The 14,014-nt window shown below is 41.1% G+C and overlaps 1 protein-coding gene across 4 annotated transcripts in view; it reads left to right on the forward strand.

Annotated features, from left to right (window-relative positions):
• Positions 1-999: 999 nt before the first annotated feature.
• The window catches only part of trdn (triadin), a 38,906-nt gene continuing 25,891 nt past the window's right edge, over positions 1,000-14,014 (forward strand). For 2 of the 4 annotated variants that reach the window (XM_088934969.1, XM_088934987.1), the window contains exon 1: positions 1,030-1,441. In XM_088934969.1, the coding sequence (XP_088791095.1) occupies positions 1,420-1,441 (22 nt within the window). In that variant the 5' untranslated portion in view covers positions 1,030-1,419. Of the gene's footprint in view, positions 1,442-14,014 lie in introns of all 4 variants that reach the window. The other 2 variants (XM_088934995.1, XM_088934977.1) reach the window with 2 other exon arrangements.

Genomic DNA, 14,014 nt, shown 5'->3' on the forward strand with positions numbered 1-14,014 from the left:
ATGATTTGGGCAAACTATGGGAAGTGTAGTGTAGTCATATGGCATAAGATCCATGTTTATCTCTCAGTTTTATTCTAATTTTAAAAGAAAATAACAAGACAATAACTCAGCTACAAAATAAAATAAAATACTTCTTGCAACTTCTTTTTATTAAAAGTCCCTTTCACACTGTTGGAAGCTGATTTCCATCAGTAATGCCTCCATACAAGGTACAGTATATACAATGTATTCTTTTCTTTTAAATCACTTTTGAAATGCTGTACCTCCTTAATGGTACTGTATACTGTAGTATGAAGACTACATTTCTATATTTTTTCTATTTAATCAGGAAGCCACAATCGAAGGTTGAAAAGAACAGCTGTGAGACTTGTGTACACTAAGGTTTCAGCTGAAACTGACCCAATCTAAAATCATGTGACCTTTCACATCTATCACAATGGAGTGATTTTTTAGCAAGTTTCTCTTAGGGAAAAGTGACACTTTATGATAGAGTGTGTAAATTATGCTTTATAAATGGATAAAATAACAGTTGTTAACACTTAAGTAGATGTTTATTGAAGAGGAATGGCAAATACTGTATATGACTTCTTTAATCATTCTCCTTATTATCTACTGTTGGGTTATTGACATTATTAATGTTGTCTTCACATATTATGGCTTTAAAGGGCTTTGTACACGAATGTAAACCCCTTATACTGATGCGATACCAAATGAGAAGCTGAATATGACCAAAGTCATTGGAAATGATTAAGCGCTGTTTCTTTTGCAAACAATATCCATGGAGTCATGAGCCAGCTGGGTCCATTTTCTGTAAGAGAAATACATGTTACCAGAGAATGAAAGTGAGTATCCAATCATCTTCCCTCTGGGTGACAGCAGAGACCCTTTATCAGGTCACACCCCCTACCAAAGAAGGCAAGACAGAATGCAGCTGGTATTAAGTGCACTAAGAATAAACTACAGCAGAAATGGATAAGGTTACCTTGAAGCCCTAGTTTCATGCTTCCTGACCTCTACCCCTGAAAGGCCACAAACAAATTGGGCAAAATTTTCAAGCTGCAAGTGCTTTTTCCACTGCCTGGACTTTTTGCTTTCTTTTTGTGGTTTGCTGTCCCATTTGGAACTACAGTACATGACTTCAAACCCAATTTCAGGTGTTAAAAGACAGAATGCTGTGAATGTTGCATGATACATTTCTGCTTTAAAGAAATTGAACCTCAAGTACTGGAGACAAGTGTCTATTATAGTAAAAAAACAGGACTGATCTTTTGCAGTGGACGGATTCCTGCAGGCCCAGAACATCGCTTATTACATGACGCAAAGAGGATTAGTATAGATAAGAGGAACCTAATTTTTTTTCTCCCTAAAGATATTTTACCACCAAAGGAAATTCACTTCAAATAAACACCTTACAACACCATGACTGAAATCACTGCTGAAGGTACTGTAACAGATCTTTTTTTTCTAAATTGTTGTCACTTAGGCTTCAATTCTTTTGCTAGTTTATGTAATTGTGTGAAATGGTAAAAATAATAAAAAGTATAAACTATAAGAAGCTTTTTGGAGCTATATTGTGGGAGAATGTAATCATTTCAGTCTTCAGTCTTCTAAAAATATTGCAGATCACATAGCCTGGGAAGGAATTTGCCCCTTGCAATGCAGTCACATTGTGAATACCTTCTAAAATCAAGCAGCTGAAGATAATACACAATCGCAACAGAAATTCTTCAGTTTTAGTTTCTACGTCCACATCCAAACAGAAGGGGAGGCTTTGGTTTTAGAATTTTGTTGCTTGGATTACTTTTTTTCAGTTTGAAGTAGATTTTTTCCAAAATTAAATTTCTGATTTTAGCCTCCAATTAAAAAGGATATGAAATTACTATCCAGAAATCAAATTAGACATGAAAGATTGTAAAACATAATTTTAAAGTCAAAATATAAAGCTATTTGGTAAGTTATTATTGACCCATACAATCATCTCCAAAATATATTTTGAAAGAACCACACAAAAAGATAATTAAACTGAAGAATAATTTGTAGTGTGATTTTAAGGTCTATATTTTATTGTTAAATTATTTAAATAATTTATGTTTCTTCACTGTTGTGAAGTACTTGGAATTTAGAAGAATAGTGTTGCAATTATTTTGTGATTTAGGGAACATTTGTGCTACCTACCTAAAGAATAAGTCCTTAAAGTAAGATTGAGATTAAATAGGCCTAGTCTATGCCACTGTTTGCTAAACTATACAAATTAATTTTGAAATGTTTAATCTGTCAACGCTCAGGGATAATGAGCAGAAATTAGGAACACACAAAGTTACAAGAAGTTAAAAGTCATTGGACAGATGAAACCTGTCTTTTCAATAGCTCTTTTTCTGTTACTTTAGTAGCGTTCAATGTGACTGTCATTCAATTTCATTTTCTCTAATTCATTTTATTTTTAATTTACAGTACATACCAGACATCAATTTATTTTATGAAATTGCTCTAGACTTTGTTATATGTTTTAGCTACCAGACTCGCTGGTTTTTCATTTGAGGTGTTTCTTTGGAGACACCTCACAGCTCATCCTTGTACATTTCTAAATAGAAATGCTTTCTCTGCTTCATGAGGGACTCCAAATGCATTGCAGCAGGACAGAACATGTAACACACTTTTCCTTCAGCAAAAACACTGTTGAAGTGTTAAAAGTATATTGTTCTGGACTAAATAAATTGAGTGGAAACAGCATATGGTGTTTGTGTGCAGAGAGTTCCTTTAGTCAGCAGTTGGATGCAATCTATAATTTCTTGTCTGACAACAGGGAGCACTGTAAAGTGCTTTAACAGGTGGCTGGAGCTGACAGTTTCTAATGTACAGAAGTGGACACTCGTTCTGTGGGGTGTTGCCAGACATTAGTATCAAATCTGTATTTAGACTAATTCTCTTTGTTACAATTCAATCTGAGCGTCTGAGCTTACAATAAGAATTCACAGTCCACATTGAAAGTGAAATATTCGTTAGTTTCTGTCAATTTGCTTTTGTTTGGTGCAAACTAACCAACCCCAACCAGTAATTATTTTAGATGATTAATTGAAAGTTGTGTTTTGAATCCAAACGTTCCAATGAGTTGCCCAAATTAAAGGTGGCACTGTACATAACAGACGAAACATAATAATAATTTAAAAAAGGGGATAAATAAATGTACAGTACATAGAGAGGGACTTCACAATGAACAATAATCATCTTGTGGAGTATCAATATAATCCATGCATGTTCAGCTTAGTTTATTAGTTGCATAAGCCTTACACAGCACCAGTTGCAAGGGGTAATCTTACTGGTGACCTGATATCTATTTCCTCAAGTCTGTTCCCACCAAGAAAAAAAAATGCTGACCTTTTCAACTTCTGCTAAATTTATCTCATTACTGTGAAGGATATTATAATAGGATGGGAACATGAGTCTAACTTCAGTCATTTTTAGTTAAGAAAATGGTGTAGAAATAATGCGACTCTTATTTATTCTTCCAAATACAATATCAAACAACATAAAAGATCAGCTTTAAAGCTCCAGGTTTTGTTTCTTGGGACAACACCCTCAAACTAACTGCTCAGAACACAGATGAAGTGTATTGTTTATGAGTTTTCAAAGGAAGATTTACCAAAACAGCACATTTGTATTTCATGGCTTTCACAACCAAATGTTCAATCACAATATTTTTTTGATTTGCAACTCTTTCAGTCAGCAAAGCAATTGAAGTATACAATAGCCTGCTAATATTGCACTAATATGTACTGTAATACATGTAATGTCATTTGCCAAACTGCTTTATACCATACAGTGTCGCGGGAAGCCAGAGGCTACCCAGCAAGCAACGAGCGCAAGGCAGGGTACACCCTGGACAGGACGCCAGTCCATCTCAGGACAAGTGCAAGCCCATCATACATGGGGACAATTTGGAGGCCACTGTAAAGGCCGAGGGGGGAAAGTTGGCCTGGACACCAGGATACCTCTCTACTCTTATTGGAAAATGTCTGGGCATCTTTAATGACCACTGAGAGTCGGGACCTCGGTTTAACATCTCATCCAAAAGACGGCGCCTACTACAGTGCCACTATATTGGGGCATTAGGACCCACACAGACTGCAGGGTGGGAGCCCGCCGCTGGTCCCACTAACACCACTTCCAGCAGCAACCATAGCTTCCCAAGAGTCTCCCATCCAGGTACTAACCAGGCTTACAGTACTCAGAGCTGCAGGGTGATATAGCTGCTGGCTTACTGTAATACATATTCTACATAATATTCTAGCAACAAATCATTCATTTAAACTATCAACAAACTACTTAATTTTAGCTCACATTTGAATATAAAGTGCCATACAAAACTTTTAAGAAAAATGTATATGCATATTTTACTTCTTCAAAACCTGGATGTTCTGACTGAGGACTTCTTAGAGTCTTAGATAAGTTAAACTAAATGTTACATGCCACACTAAAGAGAAAAACTGAAATAGTTAAATTTGAGTTAATAGTTTATTTTAAATAATACCTTTAATAGCAACTTCTCAAAGTGCTGTACAGAAAAGTATAAAAAAGTTAAAAAAATGGAAACAGAAACAAAGACAGGAGATAAAATTAGAACAAAGAAATAGAAGGCTTTATATTAGATAGATAATACTTTATTAATCCCGTAGGGAAATTGATGAAAGAAACCCGTCCCTCAGTAGACTTAAACCACCAACCTTTTAGATAACAGCCAAACGCGCTAACCGATTGCGCCACAGAGACTAGAGACTATATTGTAACAGAAGATGCAAAGGGGCAGGCAGACATTAATTAATGTCTGAAGAAAGTTTAGAGACTGGATGTGAAAGCACTCTGGGAAGGTGACTCTCTGGTATCCTTGGAGATAGAGTTCCAGAGCTCTGGGGTAAGAGAAGGCCCTGTCACCCATAGAGTGTTGAGGGAAGGACAGGAGACCAGGTAGATGAACGATGGCTGCGAGGTTGGGACTAGGACTTTCCCTCTCTTACTCTTACATGACTCCAGTGTAGCCGTGGTCTTGTGTTTTGGATACCTTTTCTGCTGAAAGATGATTTTTTTTCCCCAGTCTTATGTCTGAAGCTGGTTTCCCTCAAATATTTACCGTTACTGTGCTTCATCTATGTTTTGATAGGTTGCCTACACCAAGCTGACAGTAAGGACGGTATTGACCAAGAGATGTACAAAGTTGGATTTGGATCAGAATTACTGTAATGCTGTACATTTAGACCAAAATGTTTTGTTTTGTCTGACTATAAAACTCTTTGCTACAGTATATGTTTGTAGTATCACTGAAAATGCTTTGTTTCAAGCTCCATGCAGGATGTGAGACATTTCTTTTAGTAATGGCTTCCTGCCTTCCTCCTTTGACGTACAGGCCAGTTTAGATACATGGACATTTTTTCCCATCTCAGCGAATGAGCTCTGTAGCTTTTTTCAAAGTTGCTATTGGCCTCACAGTGGCCTCCCTCACCAGTCTCCTCCTCTCCCGGCTGCCTTATCTGGACAGTGTTGAGTGCCTTCCACTGCCTAATGATCAGCTGCACCATAAGGATCTTTAACATGTTTTTATATCCTTCTCCTGATCTTTGCCTTTATAGTTCTTTATTTCTGAGCTGTTTTGAAAGATCATCGGTCTTCATGGTTGAATCTTTCCTTGAGATTCACTATCTGACTTAAGGGACCTTACAGAAACAGATTTATTTTTCCTTAAATACCACTATTATTGAACACAGACAGACACCACTCAACTAATAGTGTGGTTTGTAAAGGTAACTTTTGTGCTCCTGAATTAATTTAGGTTTGCTACAGCTAGGGGTTTGAACACTTATGTAATCATGACATTATCATTTTTGTTTCATATTATCTATTTACTTCTTTGTTGCTTTAAAGGATTAGAGTAAGTTGTATATAGAACAAATAATAATTGCTACTACAAAATGTCATGTTTGCATCATAAAATGTGAAAATATCAGGAGCATGTGAATACGTTTTGTAAACCACTGTACGTTGCATTAAAGGCTTACTGATGTCAATTTGTTTTTAATGGGATATGCAACCAGCTAGAGAGGCAAAGGCTTTTTATGTTCTCAGGCTGCTCAATCAGACACCTCACACAGTCTTCTAATTGGCAGGTGCAACCAGGGCTGGTCCGAGGTTTTTGTGGGCTCTAGGAAAGACCTTGGAATGGGGACCCTCCAGATCATGATTTGCACAGACATTACTATTATCAGCTCCCATCACAATCTTATTTTACTATTTAGAACAATTAAATTAATTATATACTGTAACTAGAAAACTTTTAACCAGCTTTGAAGAACACATATTAAACAACTTGTAAACAAGAAATGAAACATTTTACAAAGATAACATTTTATCCTTGAAAATGATAAATAGGAAAATTAATAACAATAAAATAACAATAAAGAAGACCCTTGTTACTTCAAACTTCTAGCAAATCATAACTTACAGTACAAACCACTACACTAAAATCTTTAAAGAAAGGAATTGTAGAAATACATATGAAATTAAGTAAGAAGTTAAAACATGTAATCTCAACAACAAGGGAGGTAAGATCATTAAAGCTGTGTTTTATAGTTTTATAAAAAAAACATTCCATAAATACTGTACATTCACCTAGATTTTCAGGAGGCAAAATCACCAATTATAGTACATCTTCATATGATAGTTTTCGCCCCACTGCACGATAGCTGTTCCCGATGGCCAGTCCACTGCGAAACTGTTGTGTTGTGGCTGACCTCAGGCGTGTTTTAAACCAGCTCCTCTCTGCTCCTGCCGCTGTCACTGGGAGAGAGACTGCAGTCCAAAGGGCTGCAGGTTGGGTTTACAATACCCCCGTTTAATGAAATACAGGAGAAGCCACAAGGAGACCAATGTGTTTAAATGCTGATTACATATGAAGGCTGAACAGTCTTTGTACTGTACATTTGCTTTCACACTTTTGTTGGGCCGGGCAGTAACGAATTTTAGCCAGGCGGCACTTATTTAGCCACACAGCGTGTGTACAATTGTGGGAAACATGAATTGGTTAACTTCAAGTTAAAACACCTCAAGGTGTCTACAGTACGTGTCTAGCTTGAAAATGTGACATGCCTACCGATCGCTAGATCTGACGGGCTCCAAACCCAATAAATGATATTTTATTATCCATATCATGCATTATTATGGTGATTCGATTTCGTGTCCCTCTGTTGTCAGATCTCTTAGTCCACTCTTGTTTTCAACACTTCAGAAACATTACATACTCGATTATAATTGGTCATTTTTGGACCGGTTTCCATTTGGATAATCCAAAGCAGCAGCAGCAGAAAGAGTCATAGTAGGAATTTATGGCTTGAATTTGAATGTGTGGATTAAAAATATGTTGTGTTGCACATTAAGTGGGGCCACTAGTGGAATTAGGGCCCTAGGCAGTTGCCTAGTTCACCTGAACTGATTTATAATATGAGCAAAGAGAATAGAATGAAACAAAGCATCTTCCTGTTATGAGAAGAAATACTGACAAGGTGAAAAGAAAAGGCAAAGAGTCAAGTACTGGACTTGTTTTCTGGTAGAAGTGTACAGTTTTCTTATCAGTAATATCCTTTTCTTTTATGGATATGTCAGCAAAAATGTTTCATATGCCAGTTTTTTTGTTGATATTATTATTGACGTTTAGGAGGCTTTAACTCTAAGAAGCGTTTAATTTTGTAACAGCAGGTATACTGTACTACTTACAGTATTATCTGTAATTGCAATTACATTAGAAAGTAGTTTTAGGTGTTATTGTTACGATCCCTGCCTCCCGGCAACGGAGGAGGCAGAAGTAGGCGTAGCCCCTATCCATCAGTTCACCTATTAGTTTTCCCATTCACCACCACACCCCTGTCTCATCCTACTTAAACACCTGTCCTTCCCTACCTCGTTGCTCAGTATTGGTTTTTCCGTTCGAGCTTCCTGGTTGCGCTACTTCTACTCTGTGTTCGTCTTGGCTTTCGGTTTGCGGTTTTTCCCTTTGGACTTCGGCTTTTCGGATCTCGGTTTGGCTTGGTTACTTTCGCTCTGTTTCGGATCACTGGCTACCCCTGGATTATCGGATTGCTCTACTGACTACGACTTTGGATCACGCTTCGGCTTCGGTACTCGTTCCCTTTCGGATATCTGGCTTCCCCTGGACTCTCGGCTCGTTCCTACGATTGCGGCTTGCTTTTGGATTACGGCTTGGCTTTGTTCGCTCCTGCAAGTGGGTTCACTCACTGGTTCGGTCCCTCGTACCGAATCCCTAACAGAATACTGAGCCATTTAACATGGACCCAGCGGAGCAAGAGGAGATTCGCTCGGCTCTGGATCAGCACGGACAAGCCTTACTCCAGCTCCAGGCTTCTGTCCAACAGATCTCTGCGCACCTGTCTGCAATGCCGCCCATCGGCAATCAAGGAAGCAACGCTGGAGCTGCCGCCTCGGCTCCGCCCCCGCCAGCTCCTACACCTGCCCCTCGGCCTCTTCCTCTAACTCCACCTGACAGGTTTGACGGCAACCCTACGAAATGCCGGGGCTTCTTAGCACAGTGTGAGCTGGTTTTCAGGCTCCATCCGGAAACTTTTTTTTTTTTCTCCTCAGGACAAGATCACCTTCATAGTTTCACTGCTAACCGGCCGCGCTTTGGAATGGGCTACTGCTCTGCTTGATCGCGGGGCTCCTGAAATTCAGGATTATGATCTCTTTTTAGGAAAATTTAAGGGGGTTTTTTGTCATCCCGTAGTTGGTCAAGACTCTGCCTTCCACCTCTCCTCCATCCACCAGGGCCGCCGGTCTGTACAAGACTATGCTATAGATTTTCAAGTAGCAGCAGTGGAGACTCACTGGAACGACGAGGTCCTTATTTTTCTTTTCCATCAGGGACTCAGTGAAGAAATAAAGGACCGTCTGGTAAATATGCCGCAATTGGGCAGTACCTTGGAGGAAGTAATTTCACAAGTGCTGGAATTGGATATCAGAATTCGTCAAAGGAGTGCTGAAAGATCTCGGACCCCAATATTAAAGGCTCCTCGGCTATCTCCTATCAGATCTTTCGACTCAGATCAACCTATGGAAGTAGCCCGCACCCAGTTAACCCCTGAAGAACGAGAGAGGCGCCAACGAGAGGGTCGCTGCATGTACTGTGGGAAATTAGGACACTTTAAAGCGGCCTGCTCTGCCTCATACTCATCCTTGAGACGCAGCTCACCTTCTCAAGTTCCTAAGGTGAGTGAGATTTCTCAATCCCCTCAGTTTTCCTCTGGATTTTTTATTCGTTCTACACTATTCTGGGGTAATGAAAGGAGACCTCTTCTAGCTTTTATAGACTCAGGGGCGGCAGGAAACTTTATTGACGCCTCCATCGCTCGAACTTGGAAATTACCCTTGATCCCGGTGACTACACCACTTCGTGTTCAATCGATCGACGGCTCCCCCGTATCTCCAGGACTTATTAGATGGCAAACTGAAATTATAAGCTTGCAGATTGGCGCCACCCATGTGGAAGACATCTGGTTTTATCTCCTTGTGACCCCAACACATCCTCTGGTGCTAGGCTTTCCTTGGCTACAACAGCATGACCCTAACATTTCTTGGTCCCGAAAATAAATTTTAGCTTGGGGACCCAGATGTATTAAAGATTGCTGTCGTCTACCAGTACGAATTGCACTCACGGCGACGTCCCCTTCTGGGGTTCCTACCATACCCCCTCAATATTCCAATCTACAGGAAGCCTTTAATGAGCAGGAGGCCTTGGCCCTCCCACCTCATCGACCTTATGATTGTGCCATTGACCTTTTGCCAGGTACTATCCCTCCTAAAGGTCGTATTTTTCCGCTCTCCAATTCTGAGTCTGAGGCCCTGAAAGTCTACATACAGGATTCTCTGAAGGCTGGACTTATACGTCCATCCACTTCACCAGCATGTGCCAGTTTTTTTTTTGTGGAAAAGAAGGATGGTGGGCTTCATCCCTGCATCGACTATCGTGGCCTCAATGAGATCACAATCAAGAATCGGTACCCTTTGCCTCTAATTCCAGCAGCACTTGAGTCGGTGCATGGAGCCAAAGTCTTCACCAAACTGGATTTACGATTGGCCTATAATCTAATCCGCATTCGGGAAGGGGACGAGTGGAAGACGGCCTTCATGACAACCCATGGACATTACGAATATTTGGTCATGCCCTTTGGTTTGGTTAATGCCCCAGCGGTGTTTCAGTCTTTTATTAATGACATCTTTCGTGATCTCCTACAAAGATTTGTCTTGGTCTATCTAGATGACATTCTAATTTTTTCTGATTCCTTCCAGGATCATGTTCTCCATGTCAGAGAAGTACTCTCCCGGCTCATCAAGAATAAACTATATGTCAAACTGGAGAAGTGTACCTTCCATGCTTCGAGGATTCATTTTTTAGGTTACGTCATCTCTCCAGAGGGTGTGGAAATGGATTCGAGTAAAGTCTCGGCGATTACTGATTGGCCCACACCCAAGAACCTCAAACACATTCAACGATTTCTCGGCTTTGCTAATTTTTACAGGAAGTTTATTCGAAACTTCAGCTCGGTGGTCACTCCCATAACCTCCTTGACCCGTAAAGGACCAAGACAAGGCAAATGGACCCCTCAAGCCGAAGAAGCATTTCAGCGTCTGAAACACCTGTTCACAACAGCCCCCATCCTAAAACACCCTGATCCGACTTTGCCTTTTGTAGTCGAAGTGGATGCTTCTGGCCATGGTGTGGGGGCTGTTCTCTCTCAACGTCATGGAGAAAAACAGATTCTTCATCCCTGTGCCTTCTTCTCTAAGAAGTTATCTCCTGCCCAAATGAACTATGACGTGGGTAACCGTGAGCTCTTGGCCATTAAGCTGGCATTGGAGGAATGGAGGCACTGGTTAGAGGGTGCTCATCACCCTTTTTTGATTTACACAGATCACAAAAACCTGGAGTACCTGCAGTCGGCCAAACGTCTTTGTCATCGCCAGGCTAGGTGGTCCCTTTTTTTTTCCAGGTTTAATTTCTTGATCACCTACACTCCAGGTTCTAAGAATGTCAAAGCAGACGCCCTCTCACGGATCCATGACCCCCCTGAGGCCGAATTGATTCCAGAACCCATCATTCCGTCTGGTAAGTTCCTGGCTGCGGTAAGATGGGACATTGAGGTGATTGTCCGACGAGCCTTGGTTGGGCAGACGGTACCTCCTCAGTGTCCTCAGGACAAGTTATTTGTCTCTCATCCCGTCTGATCGGCAGTTTTACAATGGGGTCATGACTCCCGCTTCGCTGGACACCCTGGAGTCCACCGTACCTTGGATTTCATCTCCAGAGACTTCTGGTGGCCAACTATGGCTAAGGATATCAAGGAGTATGTCCAGGCCTGCTCTATCTGTTCCCAAATGAAGTCTTCCCGGATGAGGGCAGCGGGCCTACTTCAACCCTTACCCATCCCGGATCGTCCTTGGACCCACCTATCAGTAGATTTTGTTACTGACCTTCCACCCAGCCATGGACACACGACTATTATGGTAGTGGTAGACCGTTTCTCCAAATCTGCTCATTTTATTCCCCTACCATCTTTACCTACAGCTCGAGAACTAGCAGAATTGTTTGTACAGCATATCTTCCGACTGCATGGCATCCCTAAGGATATTGTTTCAGATGGGGGCCCTCAGTTTGTCTCCCGATTTTGGAGGGCCTTCTGTAAGTCACTGGGCGCCTCAGTCTCACTTACCTCAGCTTACCACCCTCAGGCCAACGGTCAGACAGAACGCATGAATCAGGAACTGCTGACCTATTTACGGACTTATATCTCCTCTACCCATGATAATTGGGTGTCCTTGCTCCCATGGGCAGAGTATGCACACAACTCATTGTATACCACATCTACTGGCATGTCTCCCTTTAAGTGTGCCTTAGGTTATCAGCCTCCTCTGATCCCTGACTCCCACCCCAACACAGAGGTACCTTCGGTTCAGGACTACATCTCTAACCTGAAGACCTTCTGGAGGAAGGCCAAAGCCACCCTTCTTCGCACCTCAGCTCAGCAGAAGAAGGTAACTGATCGGCGCCGTCGTATCCCACCCAGACTTCGACGTGGTCAGTTTGTTTGGTTATCTACTCGTAACCTTCCTCTTAAGCAACCTTCTGGCAAGCTTGCTCCCAGGTACATTGGTCCTTTTCGTGTCCACACCCAGATTACCCCAGTAACTTACCGGCTGGCCTTGCCTCCTACCCTTCGGATCCACCCTACTTTCCATGTTTCCCTCCTTAAACCCTTTCACAGATCCACCCTGTCTAAACCGCAACAAAAACCCCCACCGCCTCGAGTAATTGATGGACTCCCTGCTTACACGGTCAATAAAATCCTGGATTCCCAATGGTCTCGTGGATCCCTACAATATCTCGTCGATTGGGAAGGCTACGGTCCGGAGGAACGCTCATGGGTTTCGGAGAAGGATATTCTGGACCCCAACCTCATCCAAGACTTCCACCTTAACTTCCCGGATCGTCCCGTTAGGGCGTCAGGAGCCGCCCGTAGAGGGGGGGGTAATGTTACGATCCCTGCCTCCCGGCAACGGAGGAGGCAGAAGTAGGCGTAGCCCCTATCCATCAGTTCACCTATTAGTTTTCCCATTCACCACCACACCCCCGTCTCATCCTACTTAAACACCTGTCCTTCCCTACCTCGTTGCTCAGTATTGGTTTTTCCGTTCGAGCTTCCTGGTTGCGCTACTTCTACTCTGTGTTCGTCTTGGCTTTCGGTTTGCGGTTTTTCCCTTTGGACTTCGGCTTTTCGGATCTCAGTTTGGCTTGGTTACTTTCGCTCTGTTTCGGATCACTGGCTACCCCTGGATTATCGGATTGCTCTACTCACTACGACTTCGGATCACGCTTCGGCTTCGGTACTCGTTCCCTTTCGGATATCTGGCTTCCCCTGGACTCTCGGCTCGTTCCTACGATTGCGGCTTGCTTTCGGATTACGGCTTGGCTTTGTTCGCTCCTGCAAGTGGGTTCACTCACTGGTTCGGTCCCTCGTACCGAATCCCTAACAGTTATTCAATATGGAAAACTAATTAAATTAAATTAAAGCCATTTATTAAAAATAGACTTGAAGCAGTGAAATGCTACTTACTTTCTTTGGTTTTTGGACTCGTCAGTTTTAGTGAATTTCCCATATGACCTTACATTAATAAACATGTACTGTAGGTTGTCTTATTCATATTATCTCTAGGTAAAACAATTAATCAGACTAAACTAATTTGCATTCTTATATGATAACAAAGGTTTAAATTCTAATTAATTATGACTGTGAAAACACATACTGTATATTGCCAAATAGGTTTACTTTTTCAAACACCTCATCACAGTAAAACATACTGTATAACAAAAAAGATTATTCAGAAAATGCATTGTTATAACATAAATTGTTCAATATGCATTATACTAAAGTCAATAACATCTTTCATACTGTTGTACTGAGGCCTTTCAAATGTGAAAATACAGTACATCAATAACAGGTGTGACTGTAAAACAAGGCAAAGGAAAAATATAAATTTGCCTTAATATGTTGACCTGTTGCTTTTTACTGTACAACAGACACTGGACTCCTTTCACACTTGACGAAAGGATTTTGGAAATACAGATTTGCGTGGAACAGTACTTTAAAAAGATTTATGGTAGCTCTGGCGATACTCTTAAAAGCTGAAAACTATCTTCCTGTGACTGAAATTCCTTCTTTCTGTCTCTTGACATCTGGACTATGACCCCGTTTGATTTAAATGTTCTTCAGCTTCTATACATTTCTAGAACAGCTTCAGTATGCCTGTGATGTATGCAAGCGAAGTGAAAACAATGTTTTGAATAAAACATTCAGCAGTTAAAAACAAATATCATGCATACTATTTGCTTATTCCTTTCCTGAACAAAGTATTTTTTACTTTGAACAAAGCAATTACTCTGTATCCATGCACTCCACTAAAC

The sequence above is a fragment of the Atractosteus spatula genome, chromosome 2 (genome assembly GCF_055471065.1).
Source record: "Atractosteus spatula isolate fAtrSpa1 chromosome 2, fAtrSpa1.hap1, whole genome shotgun sequence".
NCBI lineage: Eukaryota > Metazoa > Chordata > Actinopteri > Semionotiformes > Lepisosteidae > Atractosteus > Atractosteus spatula.